This window comes from Engystomops pustulosus, chromosome 10 (genome assembly GCF_040894005.1).
Source record: "Engystomops pustulosus chromosome 10, aEngPut4.maternal, whole genome shotgun sequence".
Classification (NCBI taxonomy): Eukaryota; Metazoa; Chordata; class Amphibia; order Anura; family Leptodactylidae; genus Engystomops; species Engystomops pustulosus.
Genome location: NC_092420.1, coordinates 65,781,186 through 65,809,000, shown reverse-complemented (window position 1 = coordinate 65,809,000; position 27,815 = coordinate 65,781,186). Strand labels below are relative to the sequence as shown.

The following is a 27,815-nucleotide window of genomic DNA, read 5'->3' as shown; positions in this document are numbered from 1 at the left end:
TTAATTTTTGTGAATGTATGAAAACATTATAAAACCTATACAAATGTGTTATGGCACCAAGCCAAAAAATGATGTAGACATGTCATTTGGGGTGCACAGTGAAAGCCGTAAAAATCCAAGCCCACAAGAAAACAGTACAAATGCGTTTTTTTGTCACCAGTTTAACTGCATTTGGAATTTTTTTCCAGCTTCCCAGTACACTGCATGGAAGAATAAATAACGTCACTATGAAGTGCAATTTGTTACGCACAAAACAAGCCGTCAGAGTTCTCTACGTGTACAAAAAAAAAAAAAAAGATTTTTGATTGTGGGGAGAGAAAATGGGAAAAAAAAAATACCCCCACAAAAAAGGGCCAGGTCCTTCTAGAAATTGAGAAACAGTTTCAAAGCAGCCAAACACATGATAAACATACGAGACGCATGGTCCAAGAACGCACCATGTGGTAGTATCCAATACCTCTGTGCCAAATTGTATACACGTCTTGTAACCTGGTTAGGCTCCAGGCTGGGTTTACATCTGCGTTCTACTGGTTATCAATAGTGTGGGGGTGGGGGGGTGTGAAATAGGGCAACAGCTTACACCTTTTTTCCTTCATAAAGTCAGATTGAAGACACCGGTTGGGCAACCGGTTTTTAGTTTTATGTTTAGTTTCTATTACATTCCCATAAAACAGAGAGTGCAACGCAAAACCCGAACACAGGTGTGAACTTAGAGGTGGTCAAACTGCTGACCAAGGCTTACTTACCATTCAACATTTTTTCCCCAATAAACCTGCACTCCCACTCCACTTTTTTGTTTCTGTGGTTCAGGAGAGGGCTGCATAAAGAACATTTTAAAATATTAAGAAGTACAGGCAGTCCCCTACTTAAGAACAACTGACTTACAGACTACCCCTAGTTACAAACGCACCTATGGATATTGGTAAGTTACTGTTCCTTAGCCCCAGGCTACTATAAGCAGCTCTAACAGTTCTCTAAAGGCGTTTGAAATTAAGATTTATTGTTAATCCTGGTTTGTCTGGATTTATAATTATAAAATATACAGTTACGACTTACATACAAATTCAACTTAAGAACAAGCCTACAGAACCCATTTACGTAACCCAGGGACTGCCTGTATTTGGGAACAAGTGCATCTGCTTCTATGCATCATACTGCATCGAAAAGAAAATCCCACTAGCCAACTTATAAATAGCCGGACACACACACACACACACACACACACGATACCTGAAAGATAGTAAAATACAATGACTAAAAGTGGAATTTTACAAAACCACAGGCTGCACGAGCTCGCAGCGTCTGAGGAAACAATACATCTGTAGGCACCAGCAGAGTCTCACGACTGCCAAGTTTGGACTCCGCTCCTTTAGACAAATAACACTTCAGTGACGTGCTGTTCTGAAATTACATAAACAGCACAAATTACCAAGATCTGGGCCCCAGGGTTTTGTGGGTTTCAACTTCTTATGCAATCAATACTCCAACATCTGCAATCATTTTACTGTAGCAGCCCGTGCCAGAAAAAGTACATGATTAACATTACCGAGCCTCGCAAAAAAGAAAAACCAAAGCCGAACAAGTCGGATTATACCGCGCTAATCATTCCGTAGACGTATCTCAGATAAAAACTAAATAAATAAAAGCCATTTCTCTAGGTTATCCCCTTATATGGAGACTTTTACAATCGCAGAGCGGTAAACATGGCAGGGTGGATTTTCATCAAGTGTTTACACTCAATCACTTTTAGAGATTGACCGACTGAGTGATAAAAGACGCAGTGTAAGAACATTTCTCTGACGGGGCTTGAAAAATATTTGCCTCTTGGAGATGGTTTGTGTAAAATCCTCTTGATTAGTCCCTTTTTCCTAAAGCTTTGCATCAAACGGGACGGTTACAGTAAACGAGTCTCAAGGTTTATTATAATAACTTACTATAAAATACAAATCATAAATATACAAAAAAAAATATACTGAGAAAACGGCTGTCCAATCAGTGGAGGTCTTTGAAGAGTGGATGTGACAAAGCCTCTTCTGACGTGATCCGTGTAGCGGGATTCATATCCAGCAGTCTATCTAGTAGATGATAAGCCTCATCCGGCACCTCGTCCCAGCCGTTCATGTTAGATTTTCCAGGGTCAATAGCAGAAGTCAAGCGGCTGAAGATGTTACTGGAAGAAGGCGCAGCATCAGAGTCTTCTACGAACCATCCATCTTGGTTTTCTATCATTTTCAATTGTAAAGCAGCTCTCAGCTTTTGGGCATCGCATTCAGACCCAGTAGTTGGGGTAAAACAAAGTCGTCTCAGTCCTTCGCATAATGTCTTTAAATCTTTTGCGGGAAGATCTTTGCTGCAAAGTACAGTTTTACCTAAACAGAATATATGGAATCAGAATGGAATGATCCGAACATTCAGATTTATGTACATTTATCACAACATTTGTCCTTAAACGCAGCAATGGACACAATATTTTCCCAAAGCTAAAATTATGTCTTTCATCATTGTTTCATGCAATCTACCATGAGCAGATGAGGTCTTGGGGCTGACAGGCGAGACCTTGGGGAAAAGACAAAAAGCAGGTTATTACCCCCGGTCTTAAATTTGCGCCACAAGGTGCTGAACCAGCACTATGTAGTGAATAGAGGCAGCACCGGCCCATAAATCTAGTTATGCTCAGCTCCTCCTGCTCTATAACATTCTGTACATAGCATCCTATCTGCAGGCAGAGTGTTATAGAGCAGGAATCTATCTAGAATCCATTCAGCTCCTCCTTCTCTACAACATGCTGCCTGCAGATAGGAAACTATATACAATATGCTCAGCTCCTCCTGCTCTATAACACCCTGCCTGCAGATAGGACCAAATAATCAATACCCTTAATGTCCCATCTGCAAACAGCATGTCATGGAGCAGAAGGAGCTAATTGCAATCTATGCAGCATCTCCAGATCAGACAGCAGGTTATTTCCAACGTGGTTCCTTTACAAATGAAAGGAACCATAAAGTGTACCACTATGGTAATGGTCTTTGGATTACAGGATAATATAATTTTTCTTGTATGGTCACAGAAAAGTGTATGAAGTGCACTTGTAATGTCAGCCCAAATAAAATACTGATACCAAGAATCCGCTGTAACAATTTCTGGCTTATATCCCAATTCAAGACTATCAAAAAAACCTAAGTATTTGATTAAAAGGAAGCCATCAAAACCAGGGACACTCGGGCTGGTTTCACCTTATTCCATGATCTAGGATTCACTGAGTTCTTGTTACCCTGACACGGAGCAGAGGCAACTGTGCATGGAGCTCAGAGTGAACGGTTTGTTAGCGCTACTTGTTGTGTCGGTGATCACAGAAAAATGTGAAACCAGCCGAAGTCATGGATCCAGGCACTGTGACTGTGGTAATCTTCTTCGATTTGTTAATAATGGCCTCCTTCCATCTAAAACCAACTTCAACAATTACAATAATAATGAGCCTGAAGGGCTACTGTAGCCCCTCTGTGGTCAGACTATACAGACGGTTACACGTGTCACTCTGTGCAAGTGCTGACGAAGCACCAGGGAGGGAGAGTGCAAGTCTGTGGAGTCTGATCACGTAGGGGCTAGAATAGCCTCTCAGACTCATTGGCATAATTTTAAAAGTTGATTTTAGAAGGAAGGAGGCGATGGATAACAAATATAAGATTACCACTGTCACAGTGCCTGGATCTACGAGTAAGTGTCCCTGGTTTATCATGATGGATTTCCATTAAAGAAATGTAAATGTAGCTTCTTACCAAACTGTTTAGCAGCTTGCGCCGTCTCTCGTGACCCACGGATGGTCATGATCTGAGCCAGAGCATTCATATCATCGGCAGCATTGAAAAAGTGATATCTTCCGCTGAGGAGGGAGAGAAAGATGATGCCTGCAGACCACATGTCAATAGCTGCAACGAGATTGACAAACTCTTTAAATTCTATTTAGCAACTGCAATCTGATAGACGGCAAACATTGCTACTTTCTTAAAAAGGGACCAATCCTATGATTTGGGCTATTACACCCCTAGTGCCAGGTACTTCTGCCATAGTGGTATCCAGGCAAGTCTCCCGCTAGGGACAACCATCATGCATAACTTTATAAGTGACAAGGAATTTATGTGACATTACTTCCATAGTTGCATGATTGAGGTTTCATATGGAATTGGAGTCCTGTAATTAGAAGTGATTAATAGCCCATAATGTCCAGTAATGGAAATCACTGGGAATAAGGTAGCATAATGCATTACTTTTTCATACTTTTTATGACAAGACAGCATGATTCGGGCACCAGGTACCACCATCGGTTTACATTATGGATTTTCTCCATGGTGGCTCCCAGGACTTAATGTAGCCCTTGTAAACAAGCCAGACATCCATAGGTTCCCTGGGTTTCCCAAAGTTATTGATGTTGAGGACATGGATCATAAATATGAAATTGCTGGGATTCAACAAACGTCTTGCGGATTTATGGTGATCGAAAAAAACCAAACAAGTAAAAACCGAGTGAAAATGCAGGAATAGCGACGTCCATGGAGCACTGAAAACTTTGACAGATCACGGAGAGACAAATCATATACATTGTCCTACAAAAAGCTGGTTTTACAGAAGGGAAGATCTGGAAGCTGCTAGAATCCCTTTAAATCCAGACTATTAACTGAGCATTTCTAAACAATTAGCAGTTCACATGACAGTGTATCACACCCCAGCGCACATCGTGTCTGTTCTATGACAATGCACTTTATAGTCTTAATAAAAAATCTATTTTTTTTCCTGGAACAAGATGAAGAGCTTCAACTTTTTCATAAGGAAACCAAATGGCAAATTAATTATTCCAACCAGTTCTTATGCATGTCAGCGTTTCCCTAGCCTGTAATTATAAGGGAAGACTGGATTAATTAATTAGAAATGTTGGCAGATAAGACGACTGCATGTTATAGAATGGACCATTTTAATTCCATGAAAGTTTTCTTGTTTGTTTCCCCTCGTCATCTGGGCCATCTGCAGTCTTGGAGACAGACTCGTGTGTAGCTGTTCTTTGTCAAGGGCGAGTGCCACTATCCATGCACGGCACCCAATGTCTCATTTACCTCTAGGGTGCACATAATTTACCCCCATTCCTAACTGTAATGTACAAATGTTATACCACAGGATCTTAAACAATTCTAACATCTCTAAAACAGATTGTTTTGTCCGAGATGGCTAGGGATTGCAGCCCCAATTAGGGGATAACCCCTTTAACCTTGGATATATCCACCACTGAGCTGATGCTGTTTGACTTGTAATTGGGCCAGAATCGGTATACAGGGGGTGTCATCCGTAACAGCTATCACCCCAGTGTTACATTCACGGTCGGAGTGAACTCAGATTGTGGGTGTTTAACCTGTTAAATTATCTGCTGGGGTCCTCTCCCCAATGATTGTTCCCCCCCACGCAGTCTTCGGTGCATAGGCTGACTGAGCTAATACCCTTCAATACTTCAGAATTGCAGGGTATTATCATGAACGAGTAATCAGATGATTGCTTGTTCATGTCCAATGTTGGAACTACGGTATATACTCGAGTATAAGCCGAGGTACCCAGTTTTACCACAGAAAACTGGGAAAACTTATTAACTGGAGTATAAGTCTAGGGTGGGAAACGCAGAAGCTACTCTCTAATAAAATATCCAGCAAAGTGCCCCTGTTGCCCAGCCTCCTTAAAAAAATAAATAAAGTACTCACCCTCTGGCACTGTCCCCCAGTGTCCTCTTCTCCCCACAGCAGGTGTTCGGGCCGGCAGAGGCACGCCTATGCACTCTGCCGACATAAGACGTCAGCAGGCGGTGACACTGCCGCGTCTTAGTTCTTCTGTGCATAGATGTGCACATACCTTCTGTGGGGAGAAGGTGACACCATGGGCCAGCTCCCGAGGGCGAGTACTAACTTTGTTTTTTTTTTTCTATACATACTTGAGTATAAGCATATAAAATTGTGCTGAAAACTCAACTTATACTGTAAAAAAAAAAAAAAAAGTTCTTAAATAAAAATGGCCATAAGCCCTATTAACATATAAAAAGAGATAAAAGTGATGTGAAAAAGCAAAAATCATTACAAACTCCGCACATATAGCATCATTACACATATGAAATTATATTGCACATGCATGATGAAGAGTTAAAAAATTAACCCACCAAAGATTTTTACCCATTTCATCCCAAAAAAAATAAAATAAATAAAAAACCGCTATTGCTAGCCATCTCGGATAGAAAAAACATCTAATCCAAAATGATACTGGTGCAAAGTACAACATCTCTCAGAACAAGCCAGCAACCAGCTCTGTAGATAAAAAAAAAATTTTGTGCCACTTGGAAAACGGCGATACAAAAAATTTATAGATTTCCCCCCACATTAGGTTTCATTTTGCAAATTTAGTAAAATGGAAGAAAAAAAAAAATAAAAAACTCTAAGTATGGTATCCTCGTAATCATACTAATCCATAGAACAAACATAACATTAGGTTATTTGGTGAATAGCAAAAATAAATAAAAAATAATAAAAAAACTCCATTACGTAAAATTGATGCTTTTCTACTCATCCCCCCCCCCAAAGTTAATAAATTTTCAACAAAGGGGCATAACAACCCGAAAATGGTATAGCTGGAAAATGCATCTAATCCTGCAACACAAGGACCAACAGAATATTAAATAAAAAAATAAATTAAAAAAAACAAACAAACAAACATTTTATACAAAAGGGCGCCAAATAGCAGCTGCAGGGCCCTCCTTCCCTTCCGCGCCTCGCTGTGCTCCCACACACAACAAGTGCTGTCCACATGTAGGGGGTCTCCATACTTAAAGAAAACCCATCTTAAAAATTTGTTATGCAATATCTTCTATCTTTTAGAAATGTGTATATTTAGTGTAAATTAATGGCCTAACTTTGTGGGTAATACGGTACATCCTAAAATTTCAACTCCATTTTGTTTTAATTACTATGCAGTCCTTAAAGTGTTAAAATATTCCTAAAAGCAGTTTCTAGTAGTTTGAGGGGTGTACTTTTGAAAATAGGGGATGGGGAGTTTCATAGGGGGATTCTAATAATTTACATTTCAGATGAAAATATGTGTTCGATTTATAAGCCGTCTATCATCATATATGAATAAAAGGACTTAAAAAAAAAAATGATGAAAACAAAGTTAAAATATGGGAAAAATTAATAAGCAACTCATTTTGGTGGTTAAACTTTCAGTCTCAAAAGCAGATCATTTCAAATTTTGGTAAATAATGAATTTCTCCAAAAAATTGACAGTTTTTTTTTTTTTTTAAATAAACGCAACACATAACAACCAAAATTTACCACTTACATGACGTACAATGGGGTCAAGAAAAAAAAAAAAAAAACTTATCTCAAAATCATTTTGGCAAGTTTGAGTGTTCAAAAGCCAAGTGGCAAGCCTTAACGTAGAAAACGGCTGCGTCCAGAATGGGTTAAGGAAGCACCTTCAACTAAAGGGTTTAGAGTGCAATTCAATACAAGATTTTTACGACCAAAAGATTTTTATTAAACACCTTAAAGAAGCGTGCCCTTGTCCCTGCCCTTCTGTATCCCTTAAACAATGCAACATGGTCGTGTCTAAAGTTTAGTTTCATTGGTGGTTTTCATTACCCTCTATGTCTTTGGAAAAAGTAACAGAAACCAAGTACAATACGAAAGATGAGATTGGAAAGTGTCCATTAACCTTCTGTTCCCTGTTATGGAAAGTTGCTTTACCAGAGGGAACAGAACCTGCTAAACACAGGTGTGAACTGAGCTCTAGTTCTCAGTCTTGCTCATAAGGATGCAAACAAAGTAATCATCAGAGGTGAGATGTAACGAATTTTTGGAATTAAGATTGGCCATGGAAAACACAGACGTGTGTATGAGCCTAGAGAAACCAATTTGACTGTGTAAAATCTGTTGCATTATTGGATAGCACAAAGACAAAAACAAAAAAAAATCAGGGGTTGCTCCATTTTCCTAGTTATGGCCATTTCTAAAGTCCAATATTGGGGAGAACAATTGAAAACTGTATATTACCTGCAGTCTGATGCGGGCACTTCGTCAACACTTCGGGTGCGCGGAAGCCAGGCGTGCCGGCTCTCGGGGCAACTTGTCTGTTCCTGAATAGAAAGAGAGAAGTACAAAATAATAATAATAATAAATTTACCAGAGTAAAACATCAACTTTTGGAATAAATGCTCTGTTTCTTACTTATACACAATTACTTAATCTACCACCAAGATGAAGTCTTGTTAACCAAGCGCAACAGCATACTATTGCCCCCTCTGGCAGAAACCACCTCTGCTCTTCTTTTAGCTTCTTATTCCCTAATTTTTACTGGCACTGACCATGGCAGCTAACTTACCATTACATGGGCGCCGCCATCTGGTAGGCTTGCTACATGTAATGATCTCTAATATCCAGCAGGTGGCAGGCTATTAGACATCATCAGTAATACTGCTATATACTGCAATACATTAGTATTGCATAAATATAGTATTAGCAATCAGACCCTGCAGGGTTAAAGTACCCTGGAAGGTCCGAAATAAAGGTAAACAAATTAATTAAAAAAGTAGAAGTTTAAATCACCCCCCTTTCCGTAGATTGCATATATATATATATTGCATACTCGAGTATAAGCCGAGACCCCTAATTTTACCACCAAAAACTGGGAAAACCTATTTACTCGAGTATAAGCCGAGGGTGTAGTATATACAGCCAGGCAGCAGCCCCAATGTAGTATATACAGCCAGGCAGCAGCCCCAATGTAGTATATACAGCCAGGCAGCAGCCCCAATGTAGTATATACAGCCAGGCAGCAGCCCCAATGTAGTATATACAGCCAGGCAGCAGCCCCAATGTAGTATATACAGCCAGGCAGCAGCCCCAATGTAGTATATACAGCCAGGCAGCAGCCCCAATGTAGTATATACAGCCAGGCAGCAGCCCCAATGTAGTATATACAGCCAGGCAGCAGCCCCAATGTAGTATATACAGCCAGGCAGCAGCCCCCAATGTAGTATATACAGCCAGGCAGCAGCCCCCAATGTAGTATATACAGCCAGGCAGCAGCCCCCAATGTAGTATATACAGCCAGGCAGCAGCCCCCAATGTAGTATATACAGCCAGGCAGCAGCCCCCAATGTAGTATATACAGCCAGGCAGCAGCCCCCAATGTAGTATATACAGCCAGGCAGCAGCCCCCAATGTATTATACAGCCAGGCAGCAGCCCCCAATGTATTATACAGCCAGGCAGCAGCCCCCAATGTATTATACAGCCAGGCAGCAGCCCCCAATGTATTATACAGCCAGGCAGCAGCCCCAATGTAGTATACAGCCAGGCAGCAGCCCCCCAAAAAACGGAATACTCACCCTCCGGTGTCCGGATCGTTAGCGCGGGTCCCGATGTTCAGCGCGAGGCTCCTGATCTTCGGCGTGGGTCCCGGCGGCTCCTCTTCACCGCCGCATCATAGTGTGCGCCCACCGCAGATCGCATGGACGCGACTCTTCCGGCGAGAGAGCAGAGAAGAAAGAAGAGGAGTCGCCGGGACCCGTGCCGAAGATCGGGAGCCTCGCGCTGAACATCGGGACCCGCGCCAACGATCCGGACACCGGAGGGTAAGTATTACGTTTTTTATTTTTTACATGACTCGTGTACAAGCCGAGGGAAGTTTTTTCAGCACATTTTTTTGTGCTGAAAAACTCGGCTTATACACGAGGATATACGGTAAGTAAATAAACAGCAAGAATGATAAACATCAGTATCAGTTCAGTATCACCGCTTACCAAAATATCCAATCTATCAAAATATAATAATGATTATTCCCGGGGTTTAACCTGGTAACAGAAAACAGCGCAATACTGTACGTCGGGCGGTTTTAAGTAGGGGACTGCCTGTATACACAAACCTAAGAGAACCATCAGAATCGCCACAGTAAGGCCTCTTCCACACTAGCGTTGCATTTCACGTCAGGGTGCAATGCGTGAAAAACTGACGTTTTTGTTCCATTTTTCCTTGGAGTCATTAGCGTTTTTGCACTTTTCATGCGCGTGTTGTTCGAGTTTTTGGTGCGTTTTTCACGTGCGTCATTTAAGTCAATGGGAGACTTGAGCATTTTTCAAAGGGTCCATGGTTCGGGAATAAAATGTTTTATTTAATTGAAAAAGAATGTCTTCTGATAAGTTAGCAGATGTATGCAAACATCTACAATCTATTCTTCACTGTTCCGCGCGTATATTATCTCCCGACAAGTTAGCAGATGTGAAGAACAGTGAAATATAGATTAAACCAGTGAACACAGTGAACACAGGATCATTTAAGTGAAAAACACAGTGAAGAACACAGTGCAGAATAGATTACAGATGTTCGGCACTTCTGCTTACTTGTCGGGAGATACGCGCGGAATGGTGCAAACAAAATAGCATGTGAAGAACAATACACTCACCGGCCACTTTATTAGGTACACCATGCTAGTAACGGGTTGGACCCCCTTTTGCCTTCAGAACTGCCTCAATTCTTCGTGGCATAGATTCAACAAGGTGCTGGAAGCTCCTCAGAGATTTTGATCCATATTGACATGATGGCATCACACAGTTGCCGCAGATTTGTCGGCTGCACATCCATGATGCGAATCTCCCGTTCCACCACATCCCAAAGATGCTCTATTGCAGGGGTCAGGAACCTTTTTGGCTGAGAGAGCCATAAGCCTCACATATTTTAAAATCTAATTCTGCGAGAGCCGTACAATGGGGCTTATTTACTGAGGGTCTCGCGGACGCATTTTTGTCGGGGATCATGCAGCCGCCGCAGAACATTATTATACACACGCCACCCCCCCTGCAGAACATTATTATACACACGCCACCCCCCCCCCGCAGAACATTATTATACACACGCCACCCCCCCCCGCAGAACATTATTATACACACGCCACCCCCCCCCCGCAGAACATTATTATACACACGCCACCCCCCCCCTGCAGAACATTATTATACACACGCCACCCCCCCCCGCAGAACATTATTATACACACGCCACCCCCCCTGCAGAACATTATTATACACACGCCACCCCCCCTGCAGAACATTATTATACACACGCCACCCCCCCTGCAGAACATTATTATACACACGCCACCCCCCCCCGCAGAACATTATTATACACACGCCACCCCCCCCCGCAGAACATTATTATACACACGCCCCCCCCCCGCAGAACATTATTATACACACGCCACCCCCCCGCAGAACATTATTATACACACGCCACCCCCCCCGCAGAACATTATTATACACACGCCACCCCCCCCCGCAGAACATTATACACACGCCACCCCCCCCCGCAGAACATTATTATACACACGCCACCTCCCCCCGCAGAACATTATTATACACACGCCACCCCCCCCCCCCCCCGCAGAACATTATTATACACACGCCACCCCCCCCCGCCGAACATTATTATACACACGCCCCCCCCCCGCAGAACATTATTATACACACGCCCCCCCCCGCAGAACATTATTATACACACGCCCCCCCCCCCGCAGAACATTATTATACACACGCCACCCCCCCGCAGAACATTATTATACACACGCCACCCCCCCCGCAGAACATTATTATACACACGCCACCCCCCCCCCGCAGAACATTATTATACACACGCCACCCCCCCGCAGAACATCCCAATACACATTTGTTAACCCCTTAACGCTCTGCGCCGTAGCTCTACGGCGCAGAGGTATAAGGGATGTATGAAGAGGGCTCACTGGCTGAGTCCTCTTCATACAGAGGTGGGGGTTTTTGCATTTTGCACAAAACCCCCACCGCTAATAACCGCGGTCGGTGCTTGCACCGATCGCGGCTATTAACCCCCTAAACGCCGCCGGCAAAGTCGCCGGCGGCGTTTAAAAGACGGCGGCGCGTGGGCGCCGCCATCTTTTTTTCGATCGCCACGCCCCCGAACGTCATCGGGGGGCGGCGATCAGTTGCCATGGTAGCCTCGTGTCTTCTTTTGACACGAGGCTATCTGGCAGCTGCATATTCGTTACAATGAGCCAGTGGCTCATTGTAATGAATGTGCTGCAAAAATGCCATATATTGCAATACAGAAGTATTGCAGTATATGGTAGCAGCGATCTGACTATCTAGGGTTAATGTACCCTAGATGGTCTAAAAGATAGTGAAAAAAAAAAAGAAAAAAAAAAGTTTAAAAAATAAAAAAAATTAATAAAATATTAAAAGTTCAAATCACCCCCCTTTCCCTAGAACGGATATAAAACATAACAAACAGTAAAAATCACAGACATATTAGGTATCGCCGCGTCCCAAAATGCCCGATCTATCAAAATATAAAAACGGTTACGGCCGGCGGTGACCTCCGAGGCGGGAAATGGCGCCCAAATGTCCGAAATGCGACTTTTACACCTTTTTACATAACATAAAAAATGAAATAAAAAATGATCAAAATGTCGCACAGACCTCAAAATGGTAGCAATGAAAACGTCGCCTCATTTCACAAAAAATGACACCTCACACATCTCTGTGCGCCAAAGTATGAAAAAGTTATTAGCGTCAGAAGATGGCAAAAAAATTTTTTTCTTTTTTGTACACATTCGTTTAATTTTTGAAAATGTATTAAAACACAATAAAACCTGTATAAATTTGGTATCACCGCGATCGCACCGAACCAAAGAATAAAGTAGGCGTGTTATTTGGAGCGAAGAGTGAAAGTCGTAAAAACTGAGCCCACAAGAACGTGACGCACGTGCGGTTTTTTTTTCAATTTTTCCACATTTGGAATTTTTTTTCAGCTTTGCAGTACATGGCATGTTAAAATAAATAACATTACGGGAAAGTAAAATTTGTTACGCACAAAATAAGCCCTCACACAGGTCTGTACACGGAAAAATGAAAAAGTTATGGATTTTTGAAGTTGGAGAGCGAGAAATGAGGCGAAAAACCCTCCGTCCTTAAGGGGTTAAAGTGTCTGCGCCAGTTTTATGTGGCGGCTGCTCTGTGTCCCACAAGACTGCTAGACTGTTGTTACTGCTAAGCCGGACCATGTGCCACATTTATTACTGACATGCACCACAATTTTGTCTTTGGTCCTAGCTATTTTGTATCTCAGCTGCTGCAGAACCTCACATTAATGTAGAAATGCAGTGGTGGGGGAAGATATGAGGGGATGATGCAGATGGGTCTGTAAGGGACACTTAGGAGCTTCATAGCTGCTCCTGCACACAGGACACTAAGGGGTTAGTGCAGAGTGTGAGGAGACACTGGGGGGGGGAGGGGGGGAGCACTTATCTGTGGCTAGCTGGTGAGAAAGGTTCCAATAGGCTATCCTATGCTGATGTTAAAGAGTTACTGTAAAGGGTTTTTTTCCACAAATCAATAGCTCTTGGGATGCAAAACAACTTTTCTTATTATCTTTGTAACCTATATTCAGTAGTTTCTCTGCTATCCCCCTTAGATTACCTCATTGCTGCTTCCTCTCCATGTGTTGATGAGCCCTATGAGTCCCTATGTTGTTTACATTTTGTTTCTGGTTAGTTTCTTGGGAGGGGAGGAGCTGCTGCTAGGCTACAATAATCATCTTTAACAGTTTATAAGAGGTGCCTGCTATTAAGCTTGATTGTTAATCCTGGTTCTCATGACAATCCAACAATTTCAAAATCCAATTGTCAGAGGCCAAAAAAATTTTGTCTGGAGCTACAATTATTCAATATACATTTCTGACTTGCATACATATTCAACTTAAGAACAAACCTACAGAACCCATCTTTTATGTAACCTGGGGACTGCCTGTAGTGAGGTACAAAATCTCCCTGTTCCCCATCAGTCCCTCCATCCCAGTCTGTGATCCTGCAGAACTTTCTGTCTGTCTGTCTCTGCTCTTCTCTTGTTACTCCCTTCCCCCACCTTGTACTCAGCACTGTACAGATAAGCCATTAACCCTTAGTGCTCACACAGCACAGGCTTTATACTTCATCTACTTACGATTTCTACCACTTATTCCATGCTCCTCCGTGTGATGGAAGCTGCCAGGCTGTCACTATATATTTCCTGTATGTGCACTGTGCAGTATTCAGTGGGAAACTAAATGGATTTAATGTTAAATTACTTTGAGAGAGAACAAGGCATCATGGGATCCGCAGGCAAACTAACTGGCCTCAGGGTGAGGGCATAGACTGACATTAGTCTATGAGAACACTTTCAGAGCAGAAAATGCCATTTTCAGAAAGAAGAGGACGAGCAGCACAAAGTAGGCCTAGTTCTGTTTGTTTCAAAGGGGGAATCACATAATTTGGTAAAATCACTATAGCTTTACAGTTATGCTTTAAATATGCCTTTGTAAGCATTCTGATTAATTTCACTATTAACTATTTCCCCATTACTTGGCTCCCTGCCAGCAGCATCTGGCGAGTCCCTGGGAGGGGGCAGCTGCAGCCAGTGTGTGCCTGTCGCTACTCATGCAGTCTCTTCCACACAATCCCCTCCCTGCTCAATGCACCTGAAAGGAAGTGTGGAGGAGAGAAGACAGACACAGGCACACACAGTTTGCTGCAGTTGCCCCTCCTCCAGGACTCAAAAAGACACTGCTGGCAGAGAGCCAGGAAACGTGAAATAAGGATTATAAAGTACTGATATAGAATGCTGACAAAAGCATTATTAAAATCACACAAGAAGAAGGGTTTGTATGCCACAATATAGCTCAATCCATAGTAAAGGCTATTGAAACCTGTCAGCAGCTAAAAATGAAGTTCCTGATTCGCTTCAGAAGGGCTTTCCATGAAAATGAAGTTGGTGGGTTTCAACACATACTTAAAAGAAAAGCCCCAATGTAGGCATGATCTGGACCACCCCAATTATCACATCTGCTCCAACAAACTTGCAAACATTGACTCCATAACAGAATCTTTTTGTTCCTTTTGGAGTTCATTATATTTGTAGAATACAGCTGCCCTGCTAGTGTACCGCATGGTTTTACATCAAATACATTACCTTGCAAGGCAAAGACTGCAGACTTGATCTCTTGCATAACAGTTACAGGTCAGGGTGGTTGGGCCAGCGCTGGCAGCTTTCCTGGCCACCCCTCCACTCGTGTTCTTTGTGGAAACCGGCTTAGGGGCTGCCAACTTCCTGGATGCTGCCTCCGTTATCTTGGCTTGCTTTATGTTCTGTTAAGTAAAAGTTTAAAAAGTTAGTATAACAAGTGAAATGTAATAATAAATCAGCACATGCAGTAAAACACATGGTAGTTCTAAAGAATTAAATATGTTCTAAGCAGGTTTACACAATATGAACAGTATAAAAGAATGCAGAAGGCTGAATATTTTCCAATTATTGATGTGCATAGATTTACAAAGATTACAGAGGTGTCCATAACAAAGAATATACATTCTTAAAGGGAATGCATTCACCAATTTTTAACCACATTTCACTTATTCTAATCTATTTTCTGATGGTGGACTACTTTCAATTTTCTGCCATTCCTAGAAATGCTCTATGCAGGAATCGGGAGCAGTTAAAGGGCATCTTCCACCAGGTTGAAGGACTGTATGCAAATGAGCCTGAGGGGCTCCAGGCTCTATTATTAACTATAGAGCCTGGAGCACCCCATGCTCATTTGCATACAGTCCTTCATCGTGGTGGTAGATGCCCTTTAATGGGGAAGGCCAAGTATTTTTACCAGGTTAAGTACAATAAGGTCACTCATACTGTACTAGGGCCCCTTTGCACACGTCGTGTGCTCAACTGGGTTGTTCCCGGGTGTGGAACAAAGCTGAGTGGAGAAGGGAGGGGTGAGTGAGCGCTTCTCATCCCTCCTCTCTTTATAGTAAGCCGGGCGACCACACCGCAAATTGCTCCAAACTAAAGACAAGATTTATCTTGCGATGTGGAAAATACGGCCATTCAAATGAATGACTGCTTTACCCATTAAAGTTAATGGGAGCAAACCCTGTAAAACTTTCCTCTTCTGCTGTGGGTCATGTGACCCAGCGACAGACGATTTCCAGACTACCCGTGTCATCCCGTTTCCTGTGGGCTTCTGGCGGGGGCAGTGCACCCACAATGAATGGCTGTGCAGATGTCCTCTGTGTGCCCCTCTAACCATTGACATAGGAATGAGTGCAGTTGGCTCCCAAGGGCAGAAGTCTATCAGAGCAAGTGCGATATAGTTGACCCAATTTTAAGGTATTGTACTAACCCTACCTAAAGGAAATGTACCATAAAGATCAAGCATGATAAACTACGAACATTTACTCATAGATTCAGACACTGACTGTACAAGCTTCTTAGATTTGTCATCCATGGCCTCTTTCCTTCTAAAACAAACATATAATTATGTTAATGAGTCTGAAGGGCTCGGGAGGTATTACCAGAGCTCCTCTGTGCTACAGCTTCACAGGCTGTTACACTGTCCCCCTGCATGATGTAATCTTAATGCAACAGAGGAAGTTTCAGCACACAGTGGGAGGAAGAAATTCTCCTAAAAGTGTAACAGCCCATAATGCTGCAGCATGGAGGTGCTCTGGGAACATCCCCAGAGCCCTTTAGCATAATTCAGAAAGTTAATTTCAAAAGGAAGGAGGCCATGTATAACAAATAAAAGATTACCACAGTCCCTACTTTATCAGGATTGATTTTGTTTGTAGATTTCCTGTAAACTTCTTATATGTGGCCAAACCCTTCAGCTGCATTATCTGTTGTCTGCGATGGTGTTATCTTCTATTACAATCCTATTTGTCTTGTGTCAGATGCATAGACAAGCATTAGTCTACCACTTAAGTGCCTAAAAACAAAATATTGCAAAATATAGTACTGTTTATTACCAAAAGATAATGACATCAAAAAAATATAAGAAAATCAAATCAAAAATTTTCCCCCATACAATGTTAAAAGAAATCTACCTGCATTGTGCAAAGCTTGTGCACAAGCTAATACTAAGGCACAAGCTTGACTAAGGCAAGCTTGGAGGCAGGATGGCAGAGGCTACTAATATGCATATAATTTGCATATATGTAAAATAAAGTTTAGATGTGGTTTGGAAGAATTAATAAGATTATAGAAAGATAGTCTTTGGCTGAGAACGCAAGGGGGAACCTACCATCTGATCTACCCTAATAGGTGGACTACAGACCGTAGGTTCCCATGAAATGTAATGACTTTGTTGGGTCATTTCTTGGAGTTACACTATGTGTGCCCTTTGTACATTTTTTTTTTGTATTTCACTTACTTTTTCCGCACTGACCTCATGGATAGCAGCACTATGAACATTAAAATTCCTCTCTCCAAACACAGACCTTTGCGTTGATCCGCCAAGCAATCCTTCCTAGAAAACCCATCCAAATAGAGCACAATAAGAATTATATCTACAACACTTTACAGGAGAAGATAATAACATAGTTAGGGAGTGAAGGAAAATAAGAACAGCTGCATGCATGATTCGAGGAGCTTAAACCCTTTCCATGTGCACCGAGTACACTGTCTAGACAGAGCAATAAACATCATAACAAGCAGCATCATCACAAATACCACTTGGAACACACAGTCCTCTTACAAATGTAGACAGATAGTGAGGAAGAACAACGGGAGAAGGACACCCAAAAGTCATTCAAAAGACACGTACAAGACAGCAACGAGAACACAAAAAAACAAAACATAAAAACACAAAGCACAAGCATGTCACAGCCAGGTATGGAGAATTACAAATGGGCTTTGATTTTCAGCATTACAGAAAGAAGTAAAAGACTGAGAACCTTTCCATTGTTTCCTGGATTTATCTGTGAATGTGACCAATGTCTTTTCACAGACTGTTTGGTTGAGGAAGGTAGAACTACTCCTCTAGGTACCGGTATATTTCCTGAAATTGTGTGAAGTTTACTTTGTGAGCAACTCCCCTGTTTTTTAGTCTGGAGGACTTTAAGAAGTTCTATTTGAGTGTCCGGTGTTCCTTGGGCCAATCCAAAATCTACCAGTGCAAACCTAGAAGAAAAGAGGGAAACTACATTACAATTACTGATGATTTGACAAATGTAGGCTACATTCACTGCCGTATGGAGGACGTATATATGGCTGACGTATATACACCATATATACATCCCCCCCATACGTCCCCCACGTGCGGCACCATACCGTTCCATAGCCGGAAGATAGGATATGTCCAGCTCGCAGCCCTCCTCCTCTCCCCGCCGTGCTATGGTACGGCGGGCACACATAGTGTGAATGTAGCCTAAGAGTATGAAATAAATCATCAGTGACTTGTGACAAGTCTTCAATTTGTAGGAACCATAGTTTATGCCAAAACTGTAGTTACATTGTATCTCCACAATATTCCAGTACAGTCACAGACGGGAGCCGATATAGGAAGTATATTTTCGCCAGAATCCAAGTCATATTGTAAATCTGGGAATCTCACAAGCTGATCCTTTTCTGCACTCCGATGACGTCTGCCAAGTTATACAGCGACACAGGCGATAAGTGCTGACCACACCACTTAAAGGGAACCCGTCATCATGTTTTACCCCACTAAACTACCAAGGCCATCAGAAAAGGTATGATATGTTCTTTTCTATATTCCCTATTCCAGGGGAAATTTCACTTGTTTAAAAAAAAACTCTCCCACAAATTCAGGCAAATATGACTCTTCAGATCCCATTTTCACATGAGAGGAGGCAAGTTTTGTGGTTGCAGGGGAAGTGTCACTTCAGAAATCTCTATCTTCTGTTCTATAGGACCTAAAAACATGCTTTTTGTGTCATAATAAAGATAAGGATCTCACCTTTCAGGAGCATATTCCTGGGTGCTATAGATCAGGAGAGGGAGGCTTCTGAAGTGACATTCCAACTGCAAGCACTAAACCGGACTTATCTCATGTGAAAATGTTGTGAGAAGGGACATATTTGCGTGAAATTGGCGGGGTACTATTATTTTTTTTACTACTAGGAGACTAGTAGATTTGAAGGGTGAAACCTGGTGACAGGTTATCTTTACATGGTGGTGATGTATTGGTGCTATTATCCCCCCTTCCCCATGACATCTGAGATCAACATGATCATTATGCCTCCCTAAAACAAGTCGCTATAAATAAATGGGCGACATCAACATGGGACAGGAATAACCCATTGTGATGTTATGTCCCCACCGCCAGTGCTCATTGAACTATATATACTAAGAGGTTTCAAAGTAATACTACTTCAGGTCCGGTCCAGCAAACCGTGTGCCAGGAAGCTTACCCAGGCTAAAACTAATGTGATGGGTCGGGGCATCCCTGTCCCACTCAATGGCCACCTTGGTGTCAAGGGGGCAATGGGTAAAAAGGTGCAATTATAGGCCATTTAAAGGCTTTGTATGCCAAAAAAAACTGAATGTACAAGCCCGTGTAAATCCCCCCTCTTATTTTTATGTGGTCATTTAGGTTTTATTACTACACTGTCCAAATAAATGAAACACTCACTGCTTTAGTCGTCTGTTGTACAAAAAGTTACTCGGTTTAACATCTCTGTGAACAATACCAAAACGGTGGATGCGATTTAAGGCCTTCAACAAATTAAATATGTATTCCTTCGCTTCTTGAAAGCTTAATGAATGCAAAATATCCTGCAATTAAAAAAATATATATATAATTCAGTAGTTTTAAAAGGCTATTAATAGACATGTTCCTACATTTCGTTATAGCAGTGTGCAAGTATATAGCTGAAGAGCAAGAATTCTGTATTAAGCCAAATCAACCCAATAGACTTACTGACAGCTTGGCCTTCTCCCATGCTAACCCAACTTCAAATTCTACTTGATTCCCATATATACTTGAGTATAAGGCAAGTTTTTCAGCACAATTTGGGTGCCGAAAATTCCCCACTGTCCCCACTTATACGCTGACCTGGAGCCTGCGTCCGCGCAAGTAAAGTGAGAAGAGGAGCTGCCTGGGACGTCAGAATAGGGAGTACTCAGTTTATTTTTTATATGTGCTGGGCATACTGGGGGCTGGCCTGCTATATACTACAGGAGGCTGGGAGACTATAAACTGGGAGGCTGTGACCAATGCATTTGCCACCCTCGGCTTATGCTCAAGTCAATAGGTGTTTGGTGGTAAAAATAGGGGCATCGGCTTGTACTTGGGCCGGCTTATACTAAAGTATAAACAGTATTTATTATTTTGTTAGCCTTACAATAAGTGATAAGTAGCAAATACAATGCCCCCTTTAATATGATATAAGGATGGAGTATGGATGCTTCACAGAAATGGAGATATCCACTCTTAAAGGTACAATCTGACATCTTGGAAATAGAAAGGTGTATATAAATATCAAATTTTTTTCTTTTTACTACAACCTTAAAGGAAACCAACCATTTGTTTTTCTGCATTGTGAACCAAACATACCGTCAGAATGCTGTAGCTACACTGATGCAGAAACATATCTTGTTTAATCCCTGAAGCGAGTGATTTTGATAAAAAAAAAAAAAATATATATATATATATCAAGATCTTGAGACAGCTGGGTGCCCTGGCTGCTGTACATGAACATATTACTTCCACATACACAGGAGCTACCTGTACTGTCCAAACAGGACTAATCAACCTGATACACAGCAGCAGGGGGAGGGTGCAGCGATTGATTGCTTCTGCCTGTCAGGGACAACACAGCGTTCTCTGGAGCAGTGCATAATTAGGGTGAGGAGAAGCGCCAGAGCAGCCACAGAATCACCAGAGCCTCATGATCATAATTTTATAATTGTTTTTTCAGTAAAACAACTTGGTTCAGAGATTAAACAAGATTTGTTTCTGCATCAGTGTAGCTACAGCTTTCTCAAGGTATGTTTGGAAATCTACCATTTGCTTTTATGCATTATGAACCAGAGTGGATATCTCTGGCTCTATGAAGTTTCCCATCACAATCCTTATTACCGTATATACTAGAGTATAAGCCGACCCGAGTATAAGCCGAGACCCCTAATTTTACCACCAAAAACTGGGAAAACCTATTGACTCGAGTATAAGCTGAGGGTGTAGTATACAGCCAGCCTGCCCCCCTGTATGTTGAGCACATTAAAAAAATAAACTTAATTCTCACCTTCCAACGATACTCACCCCCGGTCCTCGGCGAGGAGCCCCCGCCGAGGATCGGAAGCCGGTGCCGAGGATCGGGGGTGAGCATCGTCGGAAGGTGAGAACTAGGTTTATTTTTTTTATTTAATGTGCTGAACTTTGGGAGCCGCCGCCAGTGGATCCGGGCACCGGAGGGTGAGTATAATTTTTTTTTTTTTAATTGACACGTGTATAAGTATATACGGTATCACATTAAAGGGGGAACCCCCTGTTTGATATGACAACAGAACTGTGCCAGGGAGATTTGAAGTTGGTCACTTTCATGATGTTTATAAACGTCCTTTTTTGCAAGGGACGTATATAACCGCATGGCAGTCATGAAAGTGTTAATGCTAATATAGCATGCTGCGTGTTACATCTGTCTAATCCGCAGCGTTTACAGATATTTTGTCAACAGAAAGGGATAGTCCATCACTATAAAATTACTTTTTAAGCTTTAAAACATTTGACTGCATATGGAGGGACCAGTTTCACCTAGTCATATAGTCACTTAGGGCTCCCACAGACTGCAGTGAAGGTTTAGCCCTTAAAGGGGTTGTCCACTTTAAGAAAATTCCAGCAAAGAACTGATATTGTTTGTGCAATGAAAATTTTCCAATATACTGAGCTCACTATATGACAAATGACCAATGTCATTTGTGTTAAGCCCTTCCATACCTTATGTCAGAAAAGCAGACTGCCCAAACCGTGAACATGGACAGAAATAGAACCTGCTCTGAGTTTTGTGGCTCAGACCAGCTACACATACGGGAATCTGTGGAGGCCACGGCTGTGTGCACAGGTACACAGAAAATAATATGTCTGTACTATTTGTTGATGCAGTTTATATGCAATCAGGTCAGTAGATGGAAGCAGATTTTGAGCACACAAAATTGACAATGGGAATTCCCTGCATAAACGGTCTAAAAATACCAGGAGTCAGATTTTTTTTTTCCTGCCAAAATCCAATATGTGAATAGAACCTTATAGCATTTACTGTGGTTCTTTGAACCTACCACAAAGCAGTCATGCTCCAAATACGGCATCACAATAACCACGTGATCATTTTTCCTAAAGCAGTATTTTACTCCCATTACATTGTCCTCTCCCCTGAAAGAAAAAAGGAAAGAATAAATAAAAACCCCACAAGTTACCAACATGTTCATTAACTGCCTGTTATATTTAGTGGATGGAGGAACATTAGACAGGCTGCACATATCATTCAAATAAGATGTCACAATGGTTCGTACTGAAAGTGACAGCAGCCAAGTCCTACTCAATACTGTAAAGGTAAATTCACATATCCAGGAAAAAGTGGGCTTTAAAAAAAAAAAAAAATAAAAACACCTCTCAGATAATTACTTTGATCAACATATACCAACATCTGACAATGCTGCTTGTGGAACAAAAAAAATCTTGGAAGCTCCCCCCTTTAAAAGGAAAAGGAAGTTTTCTGCAGATTTTCTTTTGGAGAAATCCACAGTGTGAACTAGCTCTTGGGGTGCAACATCGTATGTAACATATAATCACAAATCTGCAGCAAAGGGAAAGAGTTGAAATCTTCAAAAGAAATTCAAACGCCACAGAAGTTAAAAAATCAAAATTCGTATGTTGGCCCGATCCCATAGATGGCAAAGCTTACACAGGATGGGATTCCTTGCATCATACAGAAATATAACTGTTGCACCAGTACTGTACAGTACCGGCAGTGCAGTATTCAAAACATTTCTGTATGATACAAAGACTCCCATCGTGTGCAATGTGTGCAGTTTTTGGGATGGGACCTCCATACCGACCCATTTCCACAGCAGCATGTATGTTCATAACATACAAGCATAATAGGGAGATTTATCACTGGTTCTGTGCCGATTTTCTGGAATAGAAGCAGTGAAATAATCGCAAATTCTTGCGCAGTGCAAGAATTTGTGATTAAAAAAGCGGATATGTGAATACGGGGGCCAATGGAGGGGTGGGCCTGATGTCTGCCCTTCACAGGTATTTATTCAAAACTACACCAGCTTGGACCCGACGCAGATTTGCTCACCAGAAACATCAAGAGATGCAACAAAGGGTGGTGTGGCCGCTATCATAATAGTCCATAGACTCATGCTGTCAAGCAGAAGCCTTTTGGTCTGTTCAAAATACACATATAAACAAAGGGGGGATTTAATCAGAAGAGAGCAGAACTACCAGTCAGACCTCAGCTTTCATCTTACGTATAAAATTAAAGCTCTGATTAGTTGACATGGGAAACTAGAACAGTTCTACTCCCAGGTACTTCTGAGAAATCTCCCCTAAAGAAGGGAGTAGTGTTATATAATACTAGACTGCTGGTGCTATCCTTTTCTAGGTATACGGTTATGGATTAGTTTACTTCATATAGATATTTATCATTTATAAAGTACTGTATACAATAAATCCGGAGGCCTCAGTATATTTCTACGATACTGCCCTGTTTCCCCTAAAATAAGACATCTCCCGAAAATAAGACCTGTACAATTTTGTTCAGGCTTAGAAATATAAGGCCTTCCCTGAAAATAAGCGGCAGTCACTGCAGCAGCTCCCCCCATGCCATATATTAGTATTAGTAAATCTTTTAGATGCTGCAGAAGGTTGTGACATGGGGATAATTCATGGAAGTAAATCACTGACTGTTGTGCTGCAAATGTGATCCCAGCAGCCACCAGGATAATAATGGTCATTTCTGGAAAGTGCTTTTACTAAACATGAGAGATTGGGGCCAATGGTTCTAATAGAAATGGAGTCACAAGGAATACAGCAGCAAATTCAGAGTTTGGAGAGTCATAAGGATGGTAGAGAAGTAGATTTTTTTGTTCAATGTTAAATGTAAATTCTTGTTCATGGAAAAATAAGACCACTCCTGAAAATAAGACCCAGTGCCTCTTAACCCCTTCCCGAAGCGCGCCGTACTAGTACGGTGGGCGCCGGGTCCTGGTGCATGGAGAGGGCTCGCGGGCCGAGCTCTCTCCATAGCCAGTAAGTCTTTGCAGCATATTGCAGCTTACCGGTAACACCCACGATTGGTGCTAGCACCGATCGCAGGTGTTTTCACCTCAATCGTCACCGGCTTCAAAAGGATGGCGGCGCGTGGGTTGCGGATCGTCGCTCCCCGATGACGTCACCGGGAACAGCGATCCGTTGCCATGGTAGCCTCGGGTGTTCCGAATACCCGAGGCTACTTCGTGTTAACCCATGCATTACAATGTGCTAATTGCACATTGTAATGAATGGGGAGTAAAATCCACATATACTGCCATACTGTAGGTATGGCAGGATAGGTTACAGTACCCTAGGGAGTCTGAAAAATAGTAAAAGTAAAATAAGCCGTCACACAGCTCTTTATGTGGAAAAATAAAAAAGTTATAGATTTTTGAAGTTGGTGAGTGAAAAATGGAAGTGAAAAAACTAAAAAAGGCCAAGTCGTTAAGGGGTTAAGGAGCAAAAATGAATATAAGACACAGTCTTATTTTGGGGGGAAACAGGGTACTTACCCAGCCACTGTAAGGCATTGTAGTTCTGCTGCTATTCTGGTTGGGTGACTGGTTGGTATTAGATGTTTTAAAGCAAATTTCCGATCTTCTCCGGAAGTTAGTCTTGCAACAGCCAAATACACAGAGCTAAACGTACCTAAAAAAATATTACAGCGCGATTACACCCGTGCAAAGTTACCAGGACAAGAGCTTATCGTATATTTTACAGTATTCTAACATACAAAAGCCAAGTATGAAAGACTTTTTTTTCATATTGGGCTCAGATTTTACGACTGCACTATGCACTCCACATAACATCTCTACATTATTCGAGTTTTATTGTGTCTTAATACACAAAAATTTAAGGGGTTGGCAAATTTTAAATAAATCAGTTTCAATAGACAGGTCTCTGCATGTATATGTACCTGTGTCTTTGCCTCCTGTGAGAGATTCAGACTTTCCCCGTTATCCACATGCTGCACTTTGTATCTCTACACAACTTCCTGCTTCCCACTCCTTCAGTCCGTCCATAATGGCAGCCTCCAGTGTGTCTATTTTCTCTCTGTCCTGGTCACTAACTTACAGAGGGAGGTTGGAGGGGGAGCACCAGGATGAGTATTCATCTACTGCTGCAGGTCCCTCCTATTTATTAGTGCAGGATCTTTGTTTACATGTCTATGCAGAGTGCACAGAGAGTCTGCACACAACAATAAAAGAAGCATCAGGGATGATTAACCCCTAGACTCTCTGCGTAGCTGTACGGCGCAGAGGTGTATGGAAAGGGCTAACGGCCTCTTCATACATAGGTGGTGTTTGTTGCATGTTGCAGCAAACTCCAACCGCTAATAAAAGTCAATGACACAATAGGTATCGCCGCGTCCCAAAATGCCTGATCTATCAAAATATAAAAACTGTTATTGCCGGCGGTGAACCACATAACGGAAAATAGCGCCCAAATGTCCGACAAGCGACTTTGACACCATTCTACATCACATAAAAAGGAATAAAAAGTGACCAAAATGTCCCACAGACCTTAAAAAGTTATTAGCATCAGAATATAGCAAAAAAAAAAAAAAAATTCTTTAGGTTAAAGTCGTAAAAACTGAGCCCACAAGAATGTGACGCGAACATGATTTTATTTTTAAATGGAATAATAAGTGATGTGACAGAGAAGTAAAATTTGTTGCACGCAAAATAATCCATCACGCAGATCTGTACAAGGAAAAATGAAAAAAGTTATGGATTTTTGAAGGAGAAGAGCGAGAAATGAGCAGAAAAAAAAAAACCTCCGTCATTAAGGGGTTAATGAATTGGCGAGCATTCAGGGATTATTATTAGGCAGCAAAGGCACATAGGCATTTTATGTTAAAGAGTGGCCAACCACTTTAACCCCTTAAGGACGCAGCTTAAAGGGAACCTGTCACCAGGGACCTAATTTTCACTAAAGACAGATCTTCCTAAATACTGCTATACTACAGTATGGCAGTATATGGGGACTTTCCACATCATCTATTAGAGAGCAAACCGCACATTGTAATAGATCAGCTAAAACGAGACAGTCAGAGTCTTAATTGCCACCGGTGGCAATAAAAGGGCTAATAGCCCGGATGTGTACAGAGCCCTAAGTCATTACACTTACCCTCTCCAATTTTATTTATTACATAGAATATATTCCGGATTTGGGGAACAGCTGCATAGAGCTTCTCAATTTCTCCTGTAAGTAAAATAAGTAAAAATGAGAGATTATTACATTCAATATCTTAAAAATGACCTTTTGGATGAGATAAAACAATTTCTGGTCATTATGTGAAAAGTCTTTCCTGTAGCACCTTCTCCATTCTGCCCTCAGCTGACAGGGATTGTGTATGGATGCTACGCAGAATCAGAGATATCCACTCTACACAAAACTACGCCAGGTCAAGTTGCCACACCGCCCCCCAGATACATCAAGAGACCTAAATCTCTTGATGTATCGGGACGGAAAGGAAAGGGGAGGGGGCGCAATCATGTGCCGGAGTATGATAAATCTCTCCCATAACCTCCATTCCATAGGTCGCTGTTAATACGGAGATAACAGCGTTAACGGTGTTAAAAGTTTTTATTAAAAACATTTGAAATATTTCTTGCGTGGACCTGTGTAAGGGGGTCACCTTATCCAGAATCCACACTATTCCAAAAAAAAAAAAAAAAAAAAAAAAGAAATTTTAGGTTTTTTAATAATAACTAATCTTGATTTCTATAGCGCCTTCGTATTCTATGACAAGTTACAAATCATGGGGGCTATATAGAAACATTACAGAGTCATAACAAAGTTATAGATAGAACAATAGTTATGAGGGCCATGGACAAAAGAACTTACAGGCGGTGACAGGTCCAGACTTTCTTCAAACAGAATAACTTAAAAATTATTTCAGTAAATAAATTATATTGTATAATGGAAATTTATACATTATTCCAAATACTTTCTGTATCAATTCCTTGCAGTTTTCTAGATCTCTGCTTGCTGTCAATGTTTACTTCCAGTGGACAGAGATCTGACCATGTTCACACAGAGATATAACGCGCTGTGAACCCGTGTGGCCATGGTCAGATCTCTATCTGCTGGAAGTAAACATTGACAGCAAGCAGAGATCTAGAAAACTTTGATACAGAAAGTGTAATAAGAATTGTGTAACAGTTCATTAAACAAACAATATTTATTTGCTGAAATAGGAACACCCCTTTAAATAAATCATGTTTGCATTGTGCAGCATGCACCGCTATGGTATTTAGCATATTCTGGGGATTTTAATAGTTTAGTGGAAAAGTAGTTTGTGGACAATATAATAATTTTTGATTTCATTTATTCTTTGGAAACAGGGGAGGCAATGTATATTTTTACATTTTTGAAGAACTATTTTTGCTGTACAGAAGCAGCGTTTAGGTACCAGCAGCCCCTATACACATCTATAGAGTAATGCTCATTCTTCTATGTGGAACTACAACGCCCAGCAGCCCTTCAGCGCAGTATAGGATCGTGTGCACACCGCCACTTCTACAGCTCCTGCGTTACCTGTCACGTCGCCTCCGACCATTTTCTCGCAATTCTCCCGGATATTGTCAGGATGAAAGAATGGCGCCAAAGCACTTCAACTTGTTCCCGGTACGTGTGATGTCACCGGAATGGGCGGGGCCTCTCCGGGGATGGGCGGGGC

General features: G+C 41.7%; 1 protein-coding gene across 3 annotated transcripts; it reads right to left on the bottom strand.

Annotated features, from left to right (window-relative positions):
• Nucleotides 1-1,894: 1,894 nt before the first annotated feature.
• Nucleotides 1,895-27,815, bottom strand: CDC7 (cell division cycle 7). Of its 3 annotated transcripts, none has more exons than XM_072127441.1 (11): nucleotides 27,674-27,815; nucleotides 26,261-26,335; nucleotides 24,643-24,778; nucleotides 22,147-22,240; nucleotides 19,502-19,644; nucleotides 17,805-18,030; nucleotides 17,282-17,377; nucleotides 15,046-15,221; nucleotides 8,073-8,155; nucleotides 3,777-3,947; nucleotides 1,895-2,369 (listed from the first exon to the last, which is right to left on the bottom strand). In XM_072127441.1, exons 1-11 carry the CDS (start codon nucleotides 27,693-27,695, stop codon nucleotides 1,993-1,995), a joined length of 1,599 nt encoding a protein of 532 aa, XP_071983542.1. In that variant the 5' UTR covers nucleotides 27,696-27,815; the 3' UTR covers nucleotides 1,895-1,992. The 3 variants fall into 3 exon arrangements, with proteins under 3 accessions (XP_071983542.1, XP_071983544.1, XP_071983543.1); XM_072127443.1 differs by having other exon boundaries at nucleotides 3,777-3,926; XM_072127442.1 differs by having other exon boundaries at nucleotides 17,297-17,377.

Coding starts and splice junctions, on each gene's coding strand:
- CDC7 (XM_072127441.1), bottom strand. CDS start 27,695: ATGGTCGGAGGCGACGTGACAG. Junction 24,779..26,260: donor AATAAATAAAATTGGAGAGG/GTAAGTGTAATG, acceptor ATATTTTTTTAG/GTACGTTTAGCTCTGTGTAT. Junction 3,948..8,072: donor GTGCCCGCATCAGACTGCAG/GTAATATACAGT, acceptor TAGAATTTAAAG/AGTTTGTCAATCTCGTTGCA.